The following is a 27,968-nucleotide window of genomic DNA, read 5'->3' on the forward strand; positions in this document are numbered from 1 at the left end:
CACACTGCTATACTCACAGCACTTCTGACACCAGATGTGTGGGGTTTTCCCCACACCAAGCAATTCTCTGAGACCCTGGCTGGGAGTCCTACAGTTTAATTCAATTCTGATGCTGTCCACGTGGAGACGGCATCAAATCCCACAGGTTAAGTTCTCAGTCCCACAGGACTGCTCCTCTTCCCCACAATTAAGATGCCAGGCCAAAGTCCAGGTTGTTACTTGCGCTTCTGACCGACTGACTGTAAATCACTGGCTCCCGTGACCCCATGCTGAGGTTTGACTGATTTCCTAGACAGGTTTACAGAACTCAGGAAAACAGTTTACTTACTGTTTACCAGTTTATTATAAAAGGCTATGATAAAAGATACAGGTGAACCTTCAGCTGGAAGGGACGCATAGAGCAGTATATGTGGGAAAGAGCACCAAGTTTTCATGCCCTCTGTGGGTGTGCTACCTTCCAGCACCTCCCTGTGTTCACCAACCTGGAAACCCTTCAGAACGTCATACTATTGGGATTTTATGGAGGTTTCATCACATAGGCATGATCAATTATTAACTCCATTTCCAGCCCCTCTCCCCTATGGAGAATGAGAGATGAGGCTGAAAATCCCAAGCTTCCAATCATGGCTTGGTTTTTCTGGTGACCAGCCCGCATCCAGGAGCCCACACAGAGTCACCTCATTAGAACAAAAGGCATTCCCGTCACCCAGGAACTTCCAAGGGATTTAGGTGACAGGAACCAGAGTCAAAGACCAAATATTAGAACAAAAGATGCCCCTTGCGCTCTCATCATTTAGGAAATCGCAAGGGTTTTAGGAGCTCTGTATCAAGAACCGGGGACAGAAGCCAATATATGTATTTTTTATTATTTCACAGGGAGTAATTAGGGGAAAAAATGCCTAAAAAGACTCCTTAGGAGAGCAATAATTTAAAAAAAAGTTGAGAAACACTGCCTTGGAGGGAGACTGTCTAGTGTAGTGGTTAAAAACCCAGATTCTTAACCACTAGAGTCAGACTGGATGTAAATCCTGTGTCTGCCACTTACCGGCTGCAGGCAGTGACTTCATTGTCTAAGTTTTCTTATCCGTAAGATAGAAATAATAATAGCAGTTTCTTCAAAGGATTGTTTTGAGGCAATCCATTTAAAGTACCTGGCACTTGGTAAAACAATAGTCATTCTCCTTAAGATGCTCAAGGAGAGAAAGGATCCTATTTATTGCAGTGTTTACATTCTTTAGAAGAATATCTGGGGCTTAATAGGTGTTCGGTAAATATATGTTGAATGAATGAATAAAACTCTTATTTATTGATTTAAGTGTGTCAGAGTTGCCATTATGGAGACTGAGGAAATGGTGGTAGTAAGATAAGCTATACTCTCCTTCATTCTTTTTTTCTGGTAGGCAGCTTTCATATTTATCTCACCTAAAGTCTAGTGTGTCATGCATTCCCTATTTTAGCATTTACTTTTAAAGGAAGAAGTGGATTATATAGCATGCAATACCATCATCCTGTTTCAAGCCAATTGAGTGAGCTCAGGGCAAAAACGAAATATGGGTTTTGTGAGTACTCTCAAGAGAGCTAGTATACTTTTAATTTATAAATTTTACTGACTTACATTCTTGTGTTAGGACCTCAGCTTGCAATTTATTCCGTTCTATTTGAGTGAAACATAAAAGAATACACAAATAATAATGTTTGATAACCTAATTTTTTGTGTGTATTCGTATTTTATTTTAAAATATTTATTTTTACTTGGTCCTTGTAGTTTTACTTTGGCTTAATGCTTTTGTTATTGAATTAATTTCTTTTGATTTTTAAGCCTTAAATTTGAACTGTTGTTACTTATTTTGTGCTTGTATAGTACACTGCTTTTATAGGAGTATATCTAATAAGTGCAAGAAGAGTCCCAGTATTTTACATATATTTGCCTATAAAGTAATCTCACGGAATATATCTTGAACTATTGTTTTGTGACTTATAGTAAAAAGGTAACCTAGCTTCTATTCTTTAGAATTGCAAAGTCATGTTGACAGATTTCTTATTTTCACTTACTATAAATCCTGAAAAATTGTTTCAATATAATATATCAGAAACAAATAGAATAAAGAAATAGGTCAAGCAATTTAAGTTGGACTTTATGAGATAGCTTCTGGTCCTCATATTTACCGCTTAGATGAATTGTTTTTATCAGTTTACTCAGGGATTTATTTAGACTGATTAAACCATTAAAAGAGTGATTCATACAGCAAAATGTCAAGTTACTAATTTATGATATGAATCAAGATAGTTCTTAGTATAGGATATCCCATTCTCTTTCCAGGATGGTTAGGTTTACTCAGAACAACACGTAAATCAAAACATTGGTGCCTCTCCAGAAACAGACACACGAATCAATGGAACAGGATAGAGAGCCCAGAAGTAAGTCCATGCACTTATGGTCAATTAATCTACGACAAAGGGGGCAACAATATACTAGGGAGAAAAGACAGTCTCTTCCAAGTGGTGCTGGGAAAACTGGACAGCCACATGTAAAAGAATGAAATTAGAACATTCTCTAACACCATATACAAAAATAAGCTCAAAATGGATTAAAGACCTAAATGTAAGACTGGATACTATAAAACTCCCAGAGGAAAACATTGGCAGAATACTCTTTGACATAAATCGCTGCAATATTTTTTTGGATCTGTCTCCTAAAGTAAAGGAAATAAAATCAAAAATAAACGAATGGGACCTAATTAAACGTAATAACTTTTGCACAGCAAAGGAAACCACCGACAGAACAAAAAGACAACCTTCTGAATGGGAGAAAATATTTGTAAATGATATGACTGGTAAGGGATTAATAGCCAACATGTATAATCAGCTTATACAACTCAACGTCAAAAAAACAAACAAGCTAATTAAAAAATGGACAGAAGAACTGAGTAGACGTTTTTCCAAAGAGGAAATGCAGGTGGCCAACAGGCACATGAAAAGATGCTCAACATTGCTAATCATGGGAACTATATATCAAAACCACAATGAGATAGCACCTCATACCTGTCGGGATGGCTATCATCAAAAAGAACACAAATAAAAAGTGCTGGAGACGGTGTGGAGAAAAGGGAACCCTCCTACACTGTTGGTGGGAATGTAAATTGGTGCAACCACTGTGGAAAACAGTATTTTCCATAGTTTGAGGTTTCTCAAAAAACTAAAAATAGAACTACTGTATGACTAAGCAATTCCTCTCCTGGATGTATATCTGAAAAAAACAAAAACACTAATTGGAAAAGATATAGGCACTCCAATGTTCATAGCAGCATTATTTACAATTGCCAAGATATGGAAGCAACCTAAGTGTCCAACAGATGAATGGATAAAGCAGCCGTGGTATATAAATATAATTGAATACTACCTAGCAATAAAAAAGGATGACATTTTGCCATTTGCAGCAACATGGATGGACTTAGAGGGCATTAGGCTAAGTGAAATAAGCTAGACAGAGAAAGACAAGCACTGTATGATATCACTTATGTGTAGAATCTAAAAAATACAACAGACTAGTGAATATAACAAAGAAGGAGACTCACAGATACAGTGGTTACCAGTGGGGCGGGGGGGGGGGCAATATAAGGGTAGAGGAGTGGGAGGTACAAACTCTTAGTGTAAGATAGGCTCAAGGATGTATTCTACAACATGGGGAATATAGCCAATATTTTGTAATAACTGTAAATGAAAAGTAACCTTTAAAAATTGTAAAAAATTTTTTTAAATTAAAAACAAAACATTGGTGCCTCTCAGTGTTCTTATAATTTCATTTGGGGGGTTTTTTGGTAAAGAACAGAATCAGTCTCTAGATAATACCCTCTGGATAATATTGAAAGATAAATCTGTACTGGTTTCTTTATTTTAGATGCATGAATATCTCTATCTTCCAGTTTTTGTTTGCTGTTCTGACATATTTTAATAACCAATTATAATTTCCAGATGTATATCAGTTATTTTTTTTTTACTATACTTCAGGTTGGCTGTTGCTTGATGGCTTGGGAATTTAATCTCATCAGAAGACCATTTCAACATAGAGGAAAGCATGAATTTGTTTTAGAAAGGATTTTTGTGTCATTAATTCCATCTGTAGAGTTTGGATTGTTGGATATCCTATTTGAGCGCCTATACCTCTTTGTTACCTTCATTTTTGAAAAATTTCTAGAATTTCAGTGTGCTGTCTTTGAGAAATTGTAGACAGACAGGAATTGTTTGAAGAATCTTTTGGAATTACGTGATGATTGTTTTTTACCCTCCTTTTGTTCTGAATAGTAATCTAAAGATGATTATGGAAACTGAGGGAAAGCTCTGCTGTTAATGTACATTCCAGTTTTTTTCCTTCTCACCATCTTTTGTTTTGTAGCATTCTGTCTCTAGTCTGCCACATTACTATATATATTTTAATACAAGCAAACCTCATTTTATTGAACTTTGCTTTATTGTGCTTCACAGATAATGTGTGTTTTTTTTTACAAATTGAAGGTTTTGGCAGCTCTGTATCAAGCAAGTCTAATGGCACCATCTTTCTAACAGCATTGGCTCACTTTGTGTCTCTGTGTCCCATTTTGGTGATTCTTGCAGTATTTCAGATTTTTTCATTATTTGTTGTGATGATCAGTGATCCTCGATGTTACTGTTGTAATGGTTTGGGGGCACCACAAACCGTGTCCACATAAGCCAGCAAACAATTGATAAACGTGTCTTCTGACTGCTCCAGCTCTTCTCCACTTCTCTCGGTTTCCTCGGGCTTCCTTATTCTCTGAGACACAACAGTATTGAAATTAGACCAATTAATAACCCTTCAGTGGCCTTTAAGTGTTCAACTGAAACTCTCTCACTTTAAATTTCTCATTTTAAATAAAAAGCTATAAACGATTAAGCTTAGTGAGGAAGGCATGTCAAAAGCCGAGACAGGCTGAAGGCTAGGCCTCTTGCACGAAACAGCCCAGTTGTGAATGCAAAGGAAAAGTTCTTGAAGGAAATTAAAAGTGCTACTCCAGTGAACACACGGATGACAAGAAAGTTAAATAGCCTTATCGCTGATATGGAGAAAGTTCGAGTGGTCTGATGATCAAACCACCCACAACAGTCCCTTTAGCCAAAGCCTCATCCAGAGCAAGGCCCTGAGTCTCCAATTCTGTGAAGGCTGAGAGCGGTGAGGAAGCTGCAGAAGAAAAGTCTGGAGCTAGCAGAGGTTGGTTCATGAAGCTTGATGAAAGAAGCCATCTCCATAACATCAGAGTGCAAGGTAAAGCAACAGGTGCTAATGTGGAAGCTGCAAGTTACCCAGAAGATCCAGCCAAGATCATTAATTAAGGTGGATACACTAAACAACAGATTTTCAGTGTAGATGAGACAGCATTCTATTCGAAGAAGATGCCTCCTAGGACTTTCATAGCTAGAGAGAAGTCAGTGCCTGGCTTCAGAGCTTCAAAGGACAGGCTGATTCTCTCGTTAGGGGCCGGTGCAGCTGGGGACTTTTTAAGTTGAAGCCAGTGCTCATTTACCATTCCAAAAATCCTAGGGCCCTTAAGAATTATGCTAAATCTACTCTGCCTGTGCTCTTTTGGAAAAGCAAAGCCTGGGTGACAGCACATCCATTTACAACATGGTTTACTGTATATTTTACGTCTCAACAGCAGATCTCACTCTTGAGACCTACTGCTGAGAAAAAAAGATCCCTTTCAAAATATTACTGCTTATTGACAATGCACCTGGCCCCTCAAGAGCTCGGATGGAGATGTACAATGAGATTCTTTTTTTTTTTTCATGTTTGCTAACACTATCCATTCTGCAGCCCATGGATCAAGAAGTAATTTTGTGGACTTCCCTGGTGACCCAGTGGCTAAGACTCCGCGCTCCCAATGCAGGGGGCCCGGGTTCAATCCCTGGTCAGGGAACTAGATCCCACATGCTGCAATTAAGAGTTCACATGTTGCAACTAAAGATCCTGCATGCCACAACTAAAGATCCTGCATGCCGCAACTAAAGATCCCACATGCCGCAACTAAAGATCCCCCACGCTGCAGTGAAGATCCCATGTGCCCCAACTAAGACCCGGCACAGCCAAATAAATAAATAAGTGAATAAATATTTTTTTTAAAAAGGGAGTAATTTTCGACTTTCAAGTCTCATTATTTAAGAAATACATTTCTTAAGGCCATGGTTGCCATAGATAGTGATTTCTCTGGATCTGGGCAAAGTAAATTGAAAACCTTCTGGAAAGTATTCACCATTCTTGATGCCATTAAGAACATTTGTGATTCATGGGAGGGGGTCAAAATATTGAACATTAACAGGAATTTGGAAGAAGTTGATTCCAACCCTCACGGATGACTTTGAAGGGTTCTGGACTTCAGTGGAGGAAGTAACTGCAGTTGTGGTGGAAATAACAGAGAACTAGGATTAGAAGTAGAGCCTGAAGATATGACTGAATTGCTGCCATCTCATGATAAAAAATTTTTTTTTTCTTTTTGGCCACACCACGCAGCATGTGGGATCTTAGTTCCCCGACCAGGGATCAAACCCACGCCCCCTGCAGTGGAAGCGTGGAGTCTTAACCACTGTACCGCCAGGGAAGTCCCTCATGATAAAATTTTAACAGATGAGGAGTTGCTTCTTAATGGATGAGGAAAGAAAGTGGTTTGTTGAGATGGAAACTACTCCTGGTGAAGATGCTGTGAACATTGTTGAAATGACAAAGGATTTAGAATGTTACAAAAACTTAGTTGATAAAACAGTGGTAGGGTTTGAGAGGATTGACTTTAATTTTGAAAGATGTTCGAGTGTGGGTAGAATGCTATCAAACAGTGTTGCATGCTACAGAGAAATCATTCGTGAAAGGAAGATTCAGTCGATGTGGCAAACTTTATTGCTGTCTTATTTTAAGAAATGACCACGCCCACCCCAGCCTTCAGCATCCACCACCCTGATCAGTCAGCAGCCGTCAGCATGGAGGCAAAACCCTCTACCAGCAAAAAGAGTATGATTCACTGAAGGCTCAGATGATGTAGCATTTTTTAGCAAAGTATCTTTTAATTAAGATATGTTCCTTATTTTAGACATAATGCTTGCACACTTAATAGACCACAGTATAGTGTAAATATAACTTTTACATGCACTTGGAAACCAAGAAATTCACGTGGCTCGCTTTATTGCGGTGGTCTGGATCCACATCCACGATATCTCGGAGGTATGCCTGTATAAGGCTAGATTCCCCCTGACTCCCCAACAATTATCCCTCAGCAAAGAAAGAATTACCATATTATGAGTCGTTACAAAGTCTTTTATATTACCTGCTGCTTGCTCACTTTTTTCACCCAGTTGCTTTTTTGTGTTTTCAACATGTTTTTTTTTTTAAAGTCCTAAAAAACTTAACATATCAATAGGTATAGTAACTATTACTAGGGTTATAACTTAATAATTTGCAAGTATTGAATGTCATAATAAATTATTAAAGATAAAACAATATGTTATTCAGTTATGGAGATAGGAATATGCATTTATGATGTGAATGGAAAAAAGAGTTGTCCTAATGAAATGCAAATGGATATTTGTTATAAACAGAATTTCCAGTAACAGCATCATGTACTTTTAAAAAGTCTTGTAACTTAAATGATATATACCAAAATGATGATGATGTGCTATGTAAGCCTGTGTTAAATAACTCATGATGGCTTTTGTGACGAAGAAAGCTCTGTTGCTAAAGGTACATGTAAATGAATTGAACAAAATTGTTTTATGAAATAGGGTAGAAATATAGTATATCTAAATATATTTTTTGTAACATTTTAACTGTAAAGACATTGACTTTCACCAAAATTTACAGATTCAGATTGTCTAAAAGCCCTTTCTTTCCTTGTTGGGAAAATTAAAAGTATAGGAAAATTCCTATAAAGTATAGGAGATAACTTTAGTCCATCAGTATACATCCTTGCTTTTATTTCTTAGGACTCTTATTCCCTCCCTTATTTTTCACATTTGTGCCCTGACTTCTCATTTATGTTTTATATATGCCTATCCTGGCTATCTTTAGCTCCTAACACATATTATTGGTGATGAGTTGTATGTACTATATTACTTTGGTCTCTTTGCAGCTTGTTAATATGTATTTTTGAATGTTGCTTTCCTACAAAGAACATTCTACAGTAGATAAAAATGTAAATACAAATATATGTTTTAGAGTGACATAAAATGCAAATATAAACAGAAAAATATCTAGTATTTTTAATGATTGTATTTGTATTAAAATAGTACGTAGATAAAATTCAAACTTCTGCAGAAATATGGATAGGCTCAAGTTCCAGTAGTCACTTGTAAACCAGTGCCTTTGGGGAAAATGTATTCTGAGTTTGTTCGAGGTTCTCAGCTGGCCTGCTGAAATCAATTTGACTCCCTATGTAGTTGGAATTCTAGGAAGTTATATTTTGGGGTTTTTTCCTATGGGCAAGTATGCCTGAATCCTGACACTGGGAGTAGTTTCTTTTTCTTCTGCAGCCCGTCCTCTGAAAGGAGGTATTTACCTGCAGTGCTTATCGTCAACCCCCGAAGGGGGCTGTGACGAGGGCCGAATCCCTAGAGTTAGGGTTGTGACACAAGGGCTTTCCTAAGTCCTTTGGGGGCAGCCTGCATACGAAAACCCTAAGGTTTAAAAACAGTCCTTTTCTTTCTGATCCAACCTCTTTCTTTACCCCTAATTAATAGTCATTGTCTACAATTTATGGGCAATATTTGGTTACTAAGACCTTCTCCCTCCCTTTTCCCCCAACATTCTCTCTGTTGGCCAGAAATGAAAGGGGGTACAGATATGGAACTGAATTCTGCACTTTGCAGGAATTAGCTTATGCATTTATCTTTTTTGTGAATAAGCCAGAAGGGATTTTCCATCAGGATGAGGAAGTACAGGTGTTCCCACAGCTTCAGGTATACCAGTAGAAAAGCTAGAACCCAGGGCCAATTGGCTATCTCGGTATAGCTTTATGAAGACTGGTTCTTAATTCTTTCCTCGGTTGGCCATTTGTCCCCAGCAGAATAACCATAGGCCTGATGCATTTGGAGGTAGACGGTGGAAGGAAGGTAGTACCCTTGTTATCCGACGTCTAGTTTTTCCTCTGAAAAAGTTTTAAGAAAAGTTAGTCCGGATATTATTGATGGATGGAATTTATAATTTAGGACAGGATTAGTATCTGTGGTTCCCTGTCCCATCCCCAGGGCATAAGGCATACTGCTTTCAAATTCTGCTAATTTTTGTTTTCATTTACCAGATTTTTTTGGCTATCTTTTTTTTTAATAAATTTATTTATTTTTATTTATATTTATTTTTGGCTGTGTTGGGTCTTAGTTTCTGTGCGAGGGCTTTCTCTAGTTGCGGCAAGCGGGGGCCACTCTTCATTGCGGTGCGCGGGCCTTTCACTGTCGTGGCCTCTCTTGTTGCGGGGCACAGGCTCCAGACGCGCAGACTCAGTAGTTGTGGCTCACGGGCCTAGTTGCTCCGCGGCATGTGGGATCTTCCCAGACCAGGGCTCGAACCCGTGTCCCCTGCATTGGCAGGCAGATTCTCAACCAGTGCGCCACCAGGGAAGCCCGGCTATCATTTTATTTTTACTTCCTTTTCTATTACATGTTGACAGAGCAGACAGGACTTTAAAGCTAAGAAAAATTTAAGTTCAGTTTTTCTGTCTAAATATCTCAGTGATTGTTTATGTTGTAGCTCAGTAAAAGCACCAACTACCTTGGTAGTTGGCAGCATTCAGTGATCCCAAACCACACAAGGAGAGAAGCTTGGACTTAAAAGGAATAATCTGAATGAATTTAGTGTTTTGAACTTGGAAGCAAAACTGTTACTCAGTTTTTTCTTATAGCTGGATATCGAACTATGGTTTATCGTAAGGCAGCAAAGAAAGGCCTCAGGGGAATGACAGTTGTATTTATTAATTACAAATTTATGGCTAAACATTTTGAGGAAAAATATCTAATTAAAGGAGATGTGTAGAAACGTGACCTTCTTGCTATCTATTTGTTTTGAAAGGCTGACCTAAATTTGTTTTTTCACTTCTACGATTCTGTTTTGTTTTTCTTTTCTTTTGGCTGTGCCACACGCCTCGTGGGATCTTAGCTCCCCAACCAGGCATTGAACGCAGGCCCTCAGCAGTGAGAGCACGGAGTCCTAACCAGGGAAGTCCCTTCTACGATTCTCTTAACAGTTAATCTACTATTTTAGAGACAGTGAGGTTCAGTCTTCGTGTTTGCGTCGGAAGTTTTCCTTCATAGTACAGAGAGACCCTCTGCCCCTCGTCCCTAGTTAGTTTCTTTTCATGAAACTTTGTCAAATAGTTTCTGAAAGCCATTGTTTTTCTCATTTTTCCAGTGATTTCTGTGGAACCAGTGGAATTTTCCATGATAATCCCAAACCAATGCTTTCTGTGTAAATTGATAGACTTTCTCACTGAAAGGGAAGAGCAATTACTGGCCTATGTTTGCTAGCAGTTACTTTGCTTCATAGTTGGATGAAACTGGGGATGTTGGAGATGATAGATTTGTACTTGGCATATATGAGGGGGAAGTGCTTGATGATCTTTTGTTTGGTGATGATATCTTACTGGTGAGAGAAGAAAATAAACTTTGATTTAGAGCAGGTATCAATAAACTACGGCCCATGTAGTTTTTGTATGGCCCATGAGCTAAGTAAGGATGGTCTTTACAGTTTTTAGTGGTTGGAAAAAAATCAAAAGAAGAGTAATACTTCATGCTATGTAAAAATTAAATGAATTTCAAACTTCAGTGTCTACAAAGTGTCCATAGAGTTTTACTGGAAAACACCATGTTCACGTTCACGTTCATGTATGCTGCCTATAGCTGCTTTCAGACTACAACAGCAGAGTTGAGTGGTTATGACAGATCATATGACCTGCAAACTGTGAAATATTTTTTGTTTCAAACAGACAAAGTCTGCCAACCCCTGATTTAGAGACAATTAGGTATCATGATGAAGAGCAAGGACTCTGGAGGCAAACTGCTCCTTAACGTCTCATTCTGAGACCTTGAGCAAGTTACTTAGCTCTTTGTGCCTCAGTTTCTAAATTTGTAAAATGGGAAGAATGATAGTGCTGACTTCATGAGGTGATCGTGAGGGTTAAATGAGTTAATATACATAAAGCACTTAGAAACGTGCCTAGCACGTGGTGTTCACTAAGTGTTAGATGTTAGTTGATACCTAAGTATGTTAGTTGGCACTAAGTATTGTAACATGAACTGGAAAAGATGCATTGAAATCAGTTCTAATTGAGAACAGCTACAAATATATTAAGGAAGGATACGCATTTGTTAACAGTATGCTTCAGATCTCGACTCGGTGTAGAAAATAGAGAAAATTAAGATTCCACCACAAAGCACAGACAGTGAACATAATGTCTTTACATTGCTGCACAATGAAATGAGCATTGTATAAAAGATAGCTTTTCTGCCATGCAGTGTGCCTGCCATAGGGGAGAGTTATTCACTTGAGTTTTGAAATGAAATGTAAGATAAGATAAATGTAAGATAAATTTACTTCATGGCACTGTTAATTCCGGTATGGCCATTTCTGTGATTCCAAGTGGCTTTCTCAAGAGTCCTATCAGAAATATATTTGGCGTCTTGAATAGCTTGAACCTATCACTCCTGGCTGAAATAACATAACTTTTTAACGTTCAGGATAAACTGTCAGAATTTAAGAAGTGGTGTAAATGGCTCAGTCTCCTAGCTTGTTTCTCAACATTTGACTTTCTTTCCTCACCAGAGAGAAAAGAGTGAAACATTTGTCCGTCTAACTTTTTAAATTGTAGTAAAAAACACGTAACATAAAATTTACCATTTTAACACATTTTTAAGTGTTCTGTTCAGTAGTGTTAAGTATATTTATATTGTTGTGGAATGGATTTCCAGGACCTTTTCATTCTGCAAAACAAACTCTACACCCATTAAACAACAACTCTTCACTCTCTCTCCCACCAGCCCATGGCAGCCATCATTCTGCTTTCTATTTCTATGAATTTGACTACTTTAGATACCTCATATAAGTGGAATCATCCAGTATTTTGCCTTTTTGTTACTGGCTTATTTCACTTAGCATACTGTTCTCAAGGTTCCTCCATGCAGCAGCATGTGACAAGAGTTCATTCCTTTTAATGCTGAATAATGCATCATACATATAGACCACATTTCGTTTATCTATTCATCCATTCATAGATACTGCATTGCTTCCACCTCTTGGCTATTGTGCATAATGCTGCTGTGTACATGAATGTCCAGATATCTTTTCGAGATCCTGCAGTTTATTCAAGATTCGATTTATTCTTTTGAATAAATACCCAGAAGTGGAATTGCTAGATCATATGGTAATCCTATTTTTAATATTTTTGAGGAACCACCATACTGTTTTCATAGAGGCTGCATCATTTTACTTTCCCACCAACAGCGTACAGAGGTTCCAATTTCTCCACACCCTTGCCAACACTTGTTATTTTCTGTCCTTTTTTTTTTTTTTTTTTTTCTGGTGAATTGATAGTAGCCATCCTAATGGGTATGTGGTAATATTTAATTGTAGTTTTAATTTACATTTCTATTCATCCAGCTTCTAAGAGGGATGATCTTATGTAAAGTATCTAACACAGTTCTTAGTAAGGAGGCTTACTACAGTTTTGGGGGCTATGTTTGATCTGAATATCTAGAGCTCTCTGACAGCTGTTAACACTTCCTGCCATTCAGGGATGTATAACTGAGAGTTAAGATTTTTTTTTAACTTCTTGCAAATAAGGAGTAAGGTGACAAACTGCCTTGATGTGGAACTTGACCTATTGATAAGTCATCCATTAATGAGAAGAATGTAGATCATGTCTTTGTAAAAGATGAAAGCTAATATACTCTTTTTCTAATATGAAAACCTTTTTATCACTATTAAAATTTTAGCTCTTTTTTCTAACTCTAAAAGAAATACATGCTTATTATCAAAAAATCAAGAAAATACAGTAAAACGTAAGTTTATATTTGGAATACAACACATATTGTATATGTACAGTTAATGTTGCTGCATGTAGCTGTAGTTTTTACTGTTACATTACATTGGTAACTAGTCTACCATTTTCCATTTTCCTGTTGATTTTCAATTGAGGTCCCCCCCTGCCCCCCAGTTTTTGGTAAAAGTCTTATGCTGCGAGTGTAAGAGTTTCTTTCATTTTTATGCTTATGAGAGAAATTGCTGGATCTTGGGTGATGTATCTGTCAATTTATATTTCTACTAGCAGTTTATAAGAGGTCTGGTTGTCCATACTTAATTTTGTCTGATTTCTTAATTTTTGTTCATTAAGATGGGTGTTAATGATACATTGTTGAGGTTTTACATTGTATTTTGCTCATTACTGATGAAGTTGAACATGTTTTCATGTTGCTTTTATTGACTATTTATATTTTTCTGTGTAAGTTCTGTCTATTGTCCTTTATTTTCATTGGTCTGCCTCTTTGTTATTGATTTTGAAGGAATTCTTTATATTTATTCTTTATATAGTATACATATTATATATACACACATACATATATAAATATATACATATTCCTATATACAGTGATACATGTTTTTAAATTAATTAATTAATTTCATGGAAAGTCATTTTATTTTAAATACAGCAGTGTGTACATGTCAATCCCAAACTCCCAATCTATCCCTCCACCCCACTCTTACCCCCTGGTAACCATAAATTCGTTTTCTAAGTCTGTGAGTTTGTTTCTGTTTTGTGAGTTCATTTGTATCATTTTTTTTTTTTAGATTCAGCATATAAGTGATATCATATGATATTTGTCTTTCTCTGTCTGACTTCACTTAGTATGATAATCTCCAGGTCCACCCATGTTGCTGCAAACGGTATTATTTCATTCTTTTTAACGGCTGAGTAATACTGTATATATGTACAATAATACTTGTATATATGTACCACATCTTTATCCATTCGTCTGTCGATGGACATTTAGGTTGCTTCCATGTCTTGGCTATTGTAAACAGTGCTGCAGTGAACATTGGGGTGCATGTATTTTTCCGAACTATGGTTTTCTCCAGATATATGCTCAGGAGTGGGATTGCTGGATCATACGGTAGCTCTGTTTTTAGTCCGGAAATGAGGGTGTTGAACTAAATGATCTCCAAGAATTCCAGTTCTTAAGTGAACATATCATATGGAAATCAGCATCATGCAGAACTTCTATAAATATTCTAAGCAGTGTATGTGTTTGTATGTATTTATGTGCGTGTTTACTTTGAAATTTTTGTCAATTTGTGTGTGTATGTTTCTGTTTGGAAAAAGTTATTCAGGGACCTTTTTTTTTTTTTTTTTTTGCTATGAATGTTACATTTATTAAAGCTGTAAATTAACTTAGAATTTTAAACTCAACTCTTTACAAATTGAACACATTTTAACAATCATTTTTAAGAGATTTGGTTTTTTCATGTAGCTTAAGATCCCTTGAATTTAAATTGCATTTATAAATTTAGTATTTATTTTAAGTAAATTATGTAAATTATCTAACAAATCTTTTGGAGTACTTAACTCTTCTAAACCTGATATTTATGGATTTTGTAAGATTTTAAATACATTTTATAAGCCTAGATCTGTTATTCAATGACATTTTAAATTGAAATCACCAGTGTAATTTTTTAGATACACTAGTATGAAGGGCTTCTTAATCTAAGCATTTAAAAATACCAAATAGGACTTCCCTGGTGGTGCAGTGGTTAGCATCCACCTGCCAATTCAGGGGACAAAGGTTCAATCCCTGGTCTGGGAAGATCCCACATGCCACGGAGCAGCTAAGCCCATGTGCCGCAACTACTGAGCCTGCACTCTAGGGCCCGCGAACCACAACTACTGAAGTCTGTGTGCCTAGAGCCTGTGCTCCGCAACAAGAGAAGCCACCACAATGAGAAGCCCGTGCACCGCAACAAAGAGTAGCCCCCGCTCGCCGCAACTAGAGAAAGCCCATGTGCAGCAATGAAGACCCAATGCAGCCAAAAATAAATAAAATTAAAAAATAAAAATAAAAATACCAAATATTTACCTATTATGCCTGCACTCAACCCAAAAGTATTAAACTTTAGGCTTGATTTACTTTCTTTCCCCCCCTCCCAGTTCCAACCCACACTGTTTCCCTCTCTCTACCTCCCAAATAACTGTCTTATTTTTTAACTTTTATCATATCTGTATTTGAAACCTCCCTGGTTCATTAGAACCTTTTCAATTTCACCTTCTCAAGCGATTTGAGGATACCTTTCCAAGTAAATTTAGAGCCATGTTCTCAGATTACTGATGTGGAATCTTATGAAAACATGTGAAATCTAGAGCTGTAAACACCTGGGATGATTTTTTTCTCATGAAAAGGGGCATAACTTGAGCCTAGTTTTATAGGCTCTGCTAACAGTGACTCTGAGTCATGCCTTCCAAGTGGGGTGTTCTCCAGCCTGCCAGCCCCGGACTCATGTCCACATCACTGAATCCTCAGGTATGATGGGTGTGCAGTCCCCACGCCCTGGGTGCTTCTGACTTATTTCAATAAATCTATTTATTGCTTGATTCTATTTTGTATTCTTTTATTCGTTTTATTTGGCAGGTTACAATTTTTCAGTATTTTAAGCATTTAAGTATTTTAAAATAAAACATTTGGATTTTGAATGTCCCCCATGTCTTATCTGGTTTTATAGTCATAGTTCTAAGGTTATTCTCATAACAGTTTTAACTTGGGATTTTCTAGAACACAAAGAAAGTTTATATCCTAAAAAAAAAGTTACAGGGAGCACATAAACAGGGATTACATGTATTTGGATCACAACCCTGTCTTATTCACATATTATATAATGTGATGCCTTAACTCTCTACTTGTATTATAAGCTTTTTGGCAGGGACTTTGTAACAGTGCTGTCCAGTGGACATGTATTGTGAGCCACATATGTAATTTAAAATTTTTCTAGTAGCTACATAAAGTTAAAAGTAACAGATGAAATTAACTTTAATAATATATTGTATTTAACCCAATATAATCTAAATATATTTCAACATGTAATCAGTATAAAAATTGAGATATTTTGCATTCTTTTTTTCATACTGAGTTTTCAAAATCCAGTGTTATTTTATTCTTAGTGCACATCTCAATTCAGGCTAACCACATTTCAAGCGTTCAATAGCCACATGTAGCAAGTGGCTACTGTATTGGGTGGTGCTGTCTTATACTTTTACAACTTAGTGCTAGGAACACAGTTGTTGCTTTGTGTGAGAATGTGTGTGTTTATTATTTTAGTTACAGATTTCTCTAATTGAATAAAGTATAAAATATTTTAAAATTCCTATCTTCATTTTCTTTCTCTTTAAGGCCCTTCCTTCTTCCATGATTATAGTAGCAGTCTATTGTCCTGTGATAGCTGCTGTTTTCATTGTTCTGAAGATGGTCAACTATCGACTCCACAGAGCACTTGATGCTGGAGAGATTGTAGATAGGAACACAAATGATTTCACAGATCAGCGAGCCAGAGCTGAGCAAGGCAACTGTTCAACAAGGAGAAAAGACAGCAATGGCCCAAGGTAAGGAAACCCATGCCACTCAGTTTGTAATGATGTACAGTGATGCATGTGTACAATGATGTGCTTATTGTGTCATGCCTGTTCTGTTTACCTGGTTTTAAGGCAGTGGTAGATCTTACCACTATTGATACAGTGGCAAGTGTGATTGTCACATTAGACCACAGCAAAGCTGACTGGCTATCTGGGGATAAATCAGTATCCTTGGCCTTGTTAATAAATAACATGTTAGAACAATAATAGTCATAATAGTGTAATAGTTATTCATACCAAAGACCAAAACCAATGGAAAACAGGTTAAAGAAATAGTAAAACTTGGCTTTATAAATCTAAGCATTTATTTTTATACATATAAATAAAATGTGTATATATATCTTAAGCAAACTGTGATAATATTTTACTTGACATTTATAATCGACAGTTTTCATTTTATCCATTGTAAATTTTTTTCAATTTTATATTCTCACCTTAGAAACTTAGCTGTTCCTTCCCTAGATCTTGGCATGACTGACTTCCTAAGGTTCAACTCTGAGTAGCTGTCACCCCTTCCTGGAGGCTTTCCTGGAACCTGTCTCAGCTGAAATATTCCCCCTACTGCTCTCGGTCACATTCTATCCCATTACCTTGGCCTCACCCACTTTCTCTTTCTGACAGAGGGATTTAGTTATCATAGTCAAAAGGTTATAGTGACTTTATAGAAATAATAGGTGTCCCTAATATAACTTTTAAACAGTTGCTATATGAGCACTTGACATTTTTAAGCTCATACAGTCCTCAAAAACAATTCTATGAGATGGTTGCTTTTATTATCCCTGATTTGCAGATGTGGAAAGTAAGGTGAGAAAGATCAAATAATCTAGGCTGTCAAGCTCTGGAGGCGAGGCCATGCTTTTAACCACTATGCCATGTTTCCAGTTAGTATAATATGAAATATTTCAGGTTCAAGATATAAATAATATCACTAAAAGTGGGTACTCGTCTATTAAGACAGGTAATGTTTCTGTATATTCTCCAGTGCACTGAAAGCCTTTATCCTTTTTCAGTTACATTTTCCTCCATCCCTAACATGATTACCCTGTTTGTTGATTGAACAGATATTTTACCTTATAATAATTTTGTTAATAGCATAAATCACTATCTGAAATTATCTTACTTAATCATTTGTTTGCATTTATAAGCTTTTTGAAGGCAGGGCCTTGTTCTTCTTACAAACGATTATATTCCCAGGTTCTAGAACAGTGTCTTGCACTGATAGGTACTCAGGAAATATTTTGAACTACTGAAAACATTTTTTTCTGTGACAGTATTTGTTTGTTTTTTTTTTATGCAGCAGGTTCTTATTAGTCATCAATTTTATACACATCAGTGTATACATATTAATCCCAATCGCCCAGTTCAGCACAGCACCATCCCCACCCCCGCTGCAGTTTTCCCCCCTTGGTGTCCATACGTTTGTTCTCTATGTCTGTGTCTCAACTTCTGCCCTGCAAACCGGCTCATCTGTACCATTTTTCTACGTTCCACATACATGCGTTAATATACGGTATTTGTTTTTCTCTTTCTGACTCACTTCACTCTGTATGACAGTCTCTAGATCCATCCACGTCTCAACAAATGACTCAATTTCGTTCCGTTTATGGCTGAGTAATATTCCATTGTATATATGTACCACATCTTCTTTATCCATTCATCTGTCAATGGGCATTTAGGTTGCTTCCATGACCTGGCTATTATAAATGGTGCCGCAATGAACATTGGGGTGCATGTGTCTTTTGGAATTATGGTTTTCTCTGGGTATATGCCCAGTAGTGGGATTGCTGGATCATATGGTAATTCTATTTTTAGTTTTTTAAGGAACCTCCATACTGTTCTCCATAGTGGCTATATCAATTTATATTCCCACCAGCAGTACAAGAGGGTTCCCTTTTCTCCACACCCGCTCCAGCATCTATTGTTTGTAGATTTTCTGATGATGCCCATTCAGACTGGTGTGAGGTGATACCTCATTGTAGTTTTGATTTGCATTTCTCTAATAATTAGTGATGTTGAGCAGCTTTTCATGTGCTTCTTGGCCATCTGTATGTCTTCTTTGGAGAAATGTCTATTTAGGTCTTCTGCCCATTTTTGGATTGGGTTGTTTGTTTCTTTAATATTGAGCTGCATGAGCTGTTTATATATTTTGGAGATTAATCCTTTGTCCATTGATTCGTTTGCAAAATTTTCTCCCATTCTGAGGACTGTCTTTTCGTCTTGTTTATGGTTTCCTTTGCTGTGCAAAAGCTTTGAAGTTTCATTAGGTCCCATTTGTTTATTTTTGTTTTTATTTCCATTACTCTAAGAGGTGGATCAAAAAAGATCTTGCTGTGATTTATGTCAAAGAGTGTTCTTCCTATGTTTTCCTCTAAGAGTTTTATAGTGTCCAGTCTTACATTTAGGTCTCGAATCCATTTTGAGTTTATTTTTGTGTATGGTGTTAGGAAGTGTTCTAATTTCATTCTTTTACATGTAGCTGTCCAGTTTTCCCAGCACCACTTATTGAAGAGACTGTCTTTTCTCCATTGTATATCTTTGCCTCCTTTGTCATAGATTAGTTGACCATAGGTACGTGGGTTTATCTCTGGGCTTTCTATCTTGTGCCATTGATCTATGTTTCTGTTTTTGTGCCAGTACCATATTGTCTTGATTACTGTAGCTTTGTAGTATAGTCTGAAGTCAAGGAGGCTGATTCTTCCAGCTCCATTTTTTTCCCTCAAGACTGCTTTGGCTATTCGGGGTCTTTTTTGTCTCCACACAAATTTTAAGATGATTTGTTCTAGTTCTGTAAAAAATGCCATTGGTAATTTGATAGGGATTGCATTGAATCTGTAGATTGCTTTGGGTAGTATAGTCATTTTCACAATATTGATTCTTCCAATCCAAGAACATGGTATATCTCTCCATCTGTTGGTATCATCTTTAATTTCTTTCATCAGTGTCTTATAGTTTTCTGTATACAGGTCTTTTGTCTCCCTAGGTAGGGAGACAAAAGACCTACCTAGGGAGACAAAAGGTATGTAAAATACCTACAATTCCTAGGTATTTTATTCTTTTTGTTGCAATGGTAAATGGGAGTGTTTCCTTAATTTCTCTTTCAGATTTTTCATCATTAGTGTATAGGAATGCAAGAGATTTCTGTGCATTAATTTTGTATCCTGCAACTTTACCAAATTCATTGATTAGCTCTAGTAGTTTTCTGGTGACATTTTTAGGATACTCTGTGTATAGTATCATGTCATCTGCAAACAGTGACAGTTTTACTTCTTTTCCAATTTGTATTCCTTTTATTTCTTTTTCTTCTCTGATTGCCGTGGCTAGGACTTCCAAAACTATGTTGAATAATAGTGGTGAGAGTGGACATCCTTGTCTCATTCCTGATCTTAGAGGAAATGCTTTCAGTTTTTCACCATTGAGAATGATGTTTGCTGTGGGTTTGTCGTATATGGCCTATATTATGTTGTGGTAGCTTCCCTCTATGCCCACCTTCAGGAGAGTTTTTAATCATAAATGGGTGTTGAATTTTGTCAAAAGCTTTTTCTGCATCTATTGAGATGATCATATGGTTTTTATTCTTCAATTTGTTAATATGGTGTATCACATTGATTGATTTGCGTATATTGAAGAATCCTTGCATCCCTGGGATAAATCCCACTTGGTCATGGTGTATGATCCTTTTAATGTGTTGTTGGATTCTGTTCGCTAGTATTTTGTTGAGGATTTTTGCATCTATATTCATCAGTGATATTGGTCTGTAATTTTCTTTTTTTGTAGTATCTTTGTCTGGTTCTGGTATCAGGGTGATGGTGGCCTCATAGAATGAGTTTGGGAGTGTTCCTTCCTCTGCCATTTTTTGGAAGAGTTTGAGAAGGATGGGTGTTAGCTGTTCTCTAAATGTTTAATAGAATTCACCTGTGAAGCCATCTGGTCCTGGACTTCTGTTTGTTGGAAGATTTTTAGTCACAGTTTCAATTTCATTACTTGTGATAGGCCTGTTCATATTTTCTATTTCTTCCTGGTTCAGTCTTGGACGGTTATACATTTCTAAGAATTTGTCCATTTCTTCCAGGTTGTCCATTTTATTGGCATAGAGTTGCTTGTAGTAGTCTCTTAGGATGCTTTGTATTTCTACGGTGTCTGTTGTAACTTCTCCTCTTTCATTTCTAATTTTATTGATTTGAGTCCTCTCCCTCTTTTTCTTGATGAGTCTGGCTAATGGTTTATCAATTTTGTTTATCTTCCCAAAGAACCAGCTTTTAGTTTTATTGATCTTTGCCTTTTTTTTTGTTTGTTTCTATTTCATTTATTTCTGCTCTGATCTTTATGATTTCTTTCCTTCTGCTAACTTTGGGTTTTGTTTGTTCTTCTTTTTCCAGTTCCTTTAGGTGTAAGGTTAGATTGTTTATTTGAGATTTTTCTTGTTTCTTGAGGTAGGCTTGTATAGCTATAAACTTCCCTCTTAGAACTGCTTTTGCTGCATCCCATAGGTTTTAGATCGTCGTGTTTTCATTGTCATTTGTCTCTAGGTATCTTTTGATTTCCTCTTTGATCTCTTCAGTGACCTCTTGGTTATTTAGTACCGTATTGCTTAGCCTCCATGTGTTTGTGTGTTTTACGTTTTTTTCCCTGTAATTCATTTCTAATCTCATAGCGTTGTGGTCAGAAAAGATGCTTGATATGATTTCAATTTTCTTAGATTTACTGAGGCTTGATTTGTGAGCCAAGATGTGATCTATCCTGGAGAATGTTCCGTGTGCACTTGAGAAGAAAGTGTAATCTGCTGTTTTTGGATGGAATGTCCTATAAATATCAATTAAATCTATCTGGTCTGTTGTATCATTTAAAGCTTCTTTTTCCTTATTTATTTTCATTTTGGATGATCTGTCCATTGGTGTAAGTGAGGTGTTAAAGTCTCCCACTATTATTGTGTTACTGTCAATTTCCTTTTTTATAGCTGTTAGCAGTTGCCTTATGTATTGAGGTGCTCCTATGTTGGGTGCATATATATTTATAATTGTTATATCTTCTTCTTGGATTGATCCCTTGATCATTATGTAGTGTCCTTCCTTGTCTCTTGTAACATTCTTTATTTTAAAGTCTATTTTATCTGATATGAGTATAGCTACTCCAGCTTTCTTTTGATTTCCATTTGCATGGAATATCTTTTTCCATCCCCTCACTTTCAGTCTGTATGTCTCCCTAGGTCTGAAGTGGGTCTCTTGTAGACAGCATATATATGGGTCTTGTTTGTATCCATTCAGCAAGCCTGTGTCTTTTGGTTGGAGCATTTAATCCATTCACGATTAGGGTAATTACCGATATGTGTGTTCCTATGACCATTTTCTTAATTGTTTTGGGTATGTTTTTGTAGGTCCTTTTCTTCTCATGTGTTTCCCACTTAGAGAAGTTCCTTTAGCATTTGTTGTAGAGCTGGTTTGGTGGTGCTGAATTCTCTTAGCTTTTGCTTGTCTGTAAAGCTTTTGATTTGTCCATCGAATCGGAATGAGATCCTTGCCGAGTAGAGTAATCTTGGTTGTACGTTCTTCCCTTTCATCACTTTAAGTATATCATGCCACTGCCTTCTGGCTTGGAGAGTTTCTGCTGAGAAATCAGCTGTTAACCTTATGGGAGTTCCCTTGTATGTTATTTGTCATTTTTCCCTTGCTGCTTTCAATAATTTTTCTTTGTCTTTAATTTTTGCCAATTTGATTACTATGTGTCTCGGCCTGTTTCTCCTTGGGTTTATCCTGTATGGGACTCGCTGCGCTTCCTGGGCTTGGGTGGCTATTTCCTTTCCCATGTTAGGACGTTTTCGACTATAATCTCTTCAAATATTTTCTCGGGTCCTTTCTCTCACTCTTCTCCTGGGACCCCTATAATGCGAATGTTGTTGCGTTTAATGTTGTCGCAGAGGTCTCTTAGGCTGTCTTCATTTCTTTTCATTCTTTTTTCTTTATTCTGTTCCACAGCAGTGAATTCCACCATTCTGTCTTCGAGGTCACTCATCTGTTCTTCTGCCTCAGTTATTCTGCTATTGACTCCTTCTAGTGTAATTTTCATTTCAGTTATTGTATCGTTCACCTCTGTTTGTTTGTTCTTTAATTCTTCTAGATCTTTGTTAAACATTTCTTGAATCTTCTCGATCTTTGCCTCCATTCTTTTCCCAAGGTCCTGGATCATCTTCACTATCATTATTCTGAATTCTTTTTCTGGATGGTTGCCTATCTCCACTTCATTTAGTTGTTTTTCTCAGGTTTTATCTTGTTCCTTCATCTGGTACATAGCCCTCTGCCTTTTCATCTTGTCTATCTTTCTGTGAATGTGGTTTTTGTTCCACAGGCTGCAGGATTGTAGTTCTTCTTGCTTCTGCTGTCTGCCCTCTGGTGGATGAGGCTATCTAACTCTGTGATAGCATTTTTAATGACTACACTGTATTCCATTTTGTGGGTATACAGTACCTTAATTTAGCTATCTTGTGTTTAATTGTTTCAATTATTTTCTAATTTAAGTTTGTGTTAGATCATTGTGATGTTTAAATTTTAAATGACTAAATTTTTTATCATGATTTAGCAGAAGTAGAATTACCGGAAAGCTACACCCATTTTAAAGTTTCTCCATATATATTGCCAAATCCTGAAGATTTTTACCTTTTAATTACTGTGATCAGCAGTTTGAGGGCTTCTTTTTTTGTACTTTTGACTACACTATTTAGTATTTTCACAAACTGGTAAATATTTCATTGTTTACTTTTTTCAGTTTTTGGATTACTAGTGAAATGGAGGTATTTTTCTTGTGCTGTTCCATTTATATTTGTTATTTTGTGAATTGTATATTTTTCTGTTGTTGGTTAGTTTTTTACTATTGATTTGGAGAAAATATTTATGAAGGATATCATTTTGTGTCAAATACTTTTCCTCACTTTATTGCATTTTATTTATATATTTATATGCCACAATTAATTTTTCTGTGATCTGTTCTATTCTATGAAACTTTATTAGTTCTGTCTTTGATAACAAGTTTTGTGAGATATTTTTCTTTCCCCAAATTATGTAAATATTCACCTTTATCTACGTTTAGTATTTTTATCATTTTACTTTTTACCCTTAAATTGTAGTCAATCTGAAAACACTTCTAACTTCTTTTTTTTAAGGTTTGTTAGTATTGTACCAACAACATTGAGTGAATAATGCAGTTTTCCCCCCAGTAATTTTAAATGCTTGCTTTTTCATGGAGCATACTTGTATTATGTCCATTTCTGGACTTTGTTTTCTGCTCCATTGATCTCTCTTTTTGCTTATAACATACCTTTTTTATGGCCTTCTAATATGCTTAATACTTAGCAGTATGAATCCCTCTTCAGTATTTTCCTTTCAATATTATCTTAGTTATCCTCATGCGTATACTTACTTAATTTTTTATGAGATGTTCCCTTGTAAACTCATCCTCCAGAAAATTTCAGTAGAATTTTGATGATAATTGTATTAAATTTGGAGAGAACTCAGCCTTTAAAATAGAAAGTCTCACTCAGAGACATGGTATATGTGTGTACATTTTTTAGTGGGTTCTGCATAGTTCTTAGGTCTATTCTATTTCTGTTAGGAAATGCATACCCTCATTTAGTGGGTAAGCAAACAGAATGTAGATTCTGCACTTAATCTGCCAGGGACTTGAATTACTTCCTGATAGTATAACCTTGGGGGAGTTACTAAAGCTTTTTATTCCTTGGCTTCTTCATCTGGATGATGAGACAAATAGTAGTACTGTCTCATAGGGATTATTAGAATAAATGAGATCATATATGTAAAGCACTTAGAACCATTTCTGGTATGTGGAACAACTCAGTAATTGTTATCTTAATTAATCTTATTAAGTAATCTTATTAGTTCTGTATAATCGTATATATTTTTAATTGCTTCTGTTACTGAATTTTTCTATTTTCTTTCAGTTTTCAAAAAATTTCATTGTGAAATATATGTATTTCCAAACGGTATATCAATTACATGTATAATTTAGAGAATAATAATCAAGTGAATACTTACCCACCACACAACTTAAGTAATAAGGACATTATACAAATACCATACAAGTCTTCATGTACTCCTTTCCTATATCATTCTACCCTTTTCCCTTCAGGAGTGACCTTTATCTTGAATTTTTTGTTAATAATTCCCTTGCTTTATTGTTATATGGTCTTTGTAGATATTCGTAGTTAATTTTGTCTACCTTAGGACATCCTAAAGAGAATCATACTGTATGTATTTCTCTGTGAAGGGCTTTTTTTGTGCAGAATATCATATTTTGTAGACTTACCCATGCTGATGCTTTTAGCTACCATTTATGTTTGCTTTTGTATAGTCCACCACTGTAGGAATGGACTACAATTTATCCATTCTTCTGTTGATAGTCAGTCAGATTATTTCAAGTTTTTTTGCTCAGATAACATTATTATATATGTCTCTTCATACACATGTGTATATCTAGTATATGTAAGCTGGTTCAGAGGGTATTTTCACGTTCAGTTTTACTAGGTAATACAAGCTGTTTGCCAAAACGATTGTACCAGTTTATACTCTCACTGTTAGTATGTGAAAGTCCTTATTGTTTCATATCCTCAATCTTTGATTTTGGTAAGTTTTAACAGTTTGCCATTTTAACAGTTAAGTGTTAGATGTGTCTCATTTTGACTTTAGTTGACCTTTCTGGTTACTAATGAGGCTGAGCATCTTATCTCACATATATGGTCCATTTAAGTTTTCTGTTCTTTCCGGTGCCCATTCATTTCTTTTTTATTTTTCTGTGGAGTTCTCTTTTTATTGATTAAGAAAAATGAGTTTTAAAAAATATATTCATTATACTACTCCTTTATTGGTTATATACATTACAGACATCTTTTCCCAGTTTGTAGCTTGTCATTTTGCTTTTCTTAAGGTTTCTTGTGATTATCATACATTCTTAAATTTAATACACAGTTTATCATTTTTTTTGGTAATTAACATTTTTGTGTCTTGTTTAAGAAATTATTCCTACACAGATATCAGAAGAATACTCTCAGAAAGATTGTCTTTTTAAAGTTTCATGTTTCTTTTGTTTTCACATTTCAGTTTTGCTGGAAATTATTATGATCTGTTGTAAGGTAGGGATTCAGGATTTGTTTTTTTTCTTTATAAATAACTGGTTTAATCAGTATTTGTTAAACAGACTATCTTTTCCTTGGTGATCTGCAGTACTCATTTTGTCATAAATTAAGTTTTCATATATAGTGGGTATGTTTCTGGGCTGTCTTCTGTTCTGTTGATCTAGTTTATGCCTGTGCAGTTACCACACTATCCTAAGTGTTTTATAACATGACTTTGGTACCTAGTGGGGCAAACCTCGTACCTCGATCTTTTTCAGGTGTTAATTTGCTACTCTTGGCTCCTTGATCTTTTTTTTTTTTTTAATAAATTTATTTTATTTATTTATTTTTGGCTGCTTTGGGTCTTCATTGCTGCACGCAGCCTTTCTCTAGTTGTGGCGAGCGGGGACTCCTCTTCGTTGCGGTGTGCAGGCTTCTCATTGCGGTGGCTTCTCTTGTTGTGGAGCACGGGCTCTAGGCCCGCGGGCTTCAGTAGTTGTGGCACGTGGGCTCTAGAGCTCAGGCTCAGTTGTGGCGCACAGGCTTAGTTGCTCCACGGCATGTGGGATCTTCCCAGATGAGGGCTCGAACCCATGTCCCCTGGATTGGCAGGCCGATTCTTAACCACTGTGCCACCAGGGAAGCCCCTCCTTGATCTTTGATGTAAACTTTAGAGTCTACTGGGCAAAATCTACAAGAACTTAGGGTTTTTATTGAAATTACACTGGCTATAGATTCCTCTGCTGAGAATTGGTATCTTTACAATATTAAGTCTCTCCATTTATTTAGTCTTCTTTAATGTCTTTCAGTAAAGATTTATCATTTCTCCATTAAAAGACTTTCATAGCTTTTATTAAATTTGACAAATTATTTTATAGTTTTTCTGCTATTATATGATTTTTTCTAATTACCTTTTGTTTTTCTCCCTTTAAATGTAGCAGTTTACTTTGTATCCAGCAACCTTATTAAACTCCCTTATTAATGGTAAAACTTTGTAGGTTATTTCTTGATTTTCTGTAAATGATGACAGTTTTATTTCCTCCTTTCTAGACCTTATGCTTCTTGTTTAACTTTTCTTTGGGTATAACTTCTAACACATGGTTAAATTGAAATAGTATTGGTGTACATCCTTGTCTTTTTACGAGTGTTTTTAAGTTTCACCATTAAATAAGGTCTTTGTTGTAGATTTTTGCTTTCGACATCTCCTTTCCCCCACTCTCCCACTTATAAATCTCTGTTCTGAATAGAAATGAACAGGAAAATAGATACACTTATTTCCAGAGCCCATCACTATGCTTGGTACATTAGAGCTGTCAATTTGTTGCATGAATGAATGAATATAGTAGGACTGACTACTTGTGCTTCTGGTTGTCGTTGGCTGTGGTATAGCAGCTCAGAAATGCTTGTTCAATCTTTATCTTAGAGAAAGAGTTAAAGCCATTAATGTATGTATTACATTTCTAACGTTTCAGGAGAGGAAATTAGCACACTGAATTTTAGAATTTGAATACAATTATTTGGAGACAAACCATATTTTTTTTCTGTTTCTCATTCAGTGATGCTTACAATATTATAAATTAAGGATCCATTTAAAATATACACAGGTGAATTTTAGGCTAAATTTTCTGAAGATTTATTCTGTTTAGGGACTTTGTTTTTATCTATTCATACTTTTAGGAACATCCTTGTGATCTAGATTAGATTTGTAAATTTAGTACTGTGCTGGTTCTGTGAAGTTCTAATTAAAGCCTGAGCAGTTTATGATACTAATAATCAACAAATTAATTTGTGAAGTCTCCTTTATAATTCAGATTAGACCCTTTCTGCTTTTCTGCCTTTCCCTGTACCTGTTTTTATTTTTAAACAGATGAGGAAATTAAGGCATAAAGGTAGAGATTCCCTGAATTTGGTGTACTGCTTACTGCAGTAGACCACTTTGCTTCTGTGAGAATTGTGAACTACTTACTTTCTAGGTATGTGCTCAAATTGCCATTGCTGAAAATCTGCAAGTCTTGCTAATAAAGAAAATTCTTATTCAGTCAATTTATATGTTAGGACACCAACAGCTGACTAAAAGGTCTGCTTCTGAATTTGTAGAGAAGAGAAAGGTACAGTAAGTTTGCAAGAGGATATATTTTTTCTATAAAAGGAGCTGTTTGTTTTTTCCTTCATCTTTTTTCTCCCTTAATACCTCCTTC

The 27,968-nt window shown here is 36.1% G+C and overlaps 1 protein-coding gene across 3 annotated transcripts in view; it reads left to right on the forward strand.

Moving 5' to 3' along the window:
• Positions 1 to 27,968, forward strand: part of PCNX1 (pecanex 1) — a 164,961-nt gene that overhangs the window by 13,005 nt on the left and 123,988 nt on the right. For all 3 annotated transcript variants that reach the window (XM_061180985.1, XM_061180983.1, XM_061180984.1), the window contains exon 2: positions 16,417 to 16,625. In XM_061180985.1, coding sequence (XP_061036968.1) covers positions 16,417 to 16,625 — 209 coding nt within the window. The remainder of the gene's footprint in view (positions 1 to 16,416; positions 16,626 to 27,968) is intronic.

Source organism: Eubalaena glacialis, chromosome 2, assembly GCF_028564815.1.
Source record: "Eubalaena glacialis isolate mEubGla1 chromosome 2, mEubGla1.1.hap2.+ XY, whole genome shotgun sequence".
NCBI classification, from domain to species: domain Eukaryota; kingdom Metazoa; phylum Chordata; class Mammalia; order Artiodactyla; family Balaenidae; genus Eubalaena; species Eubalaena glacialis.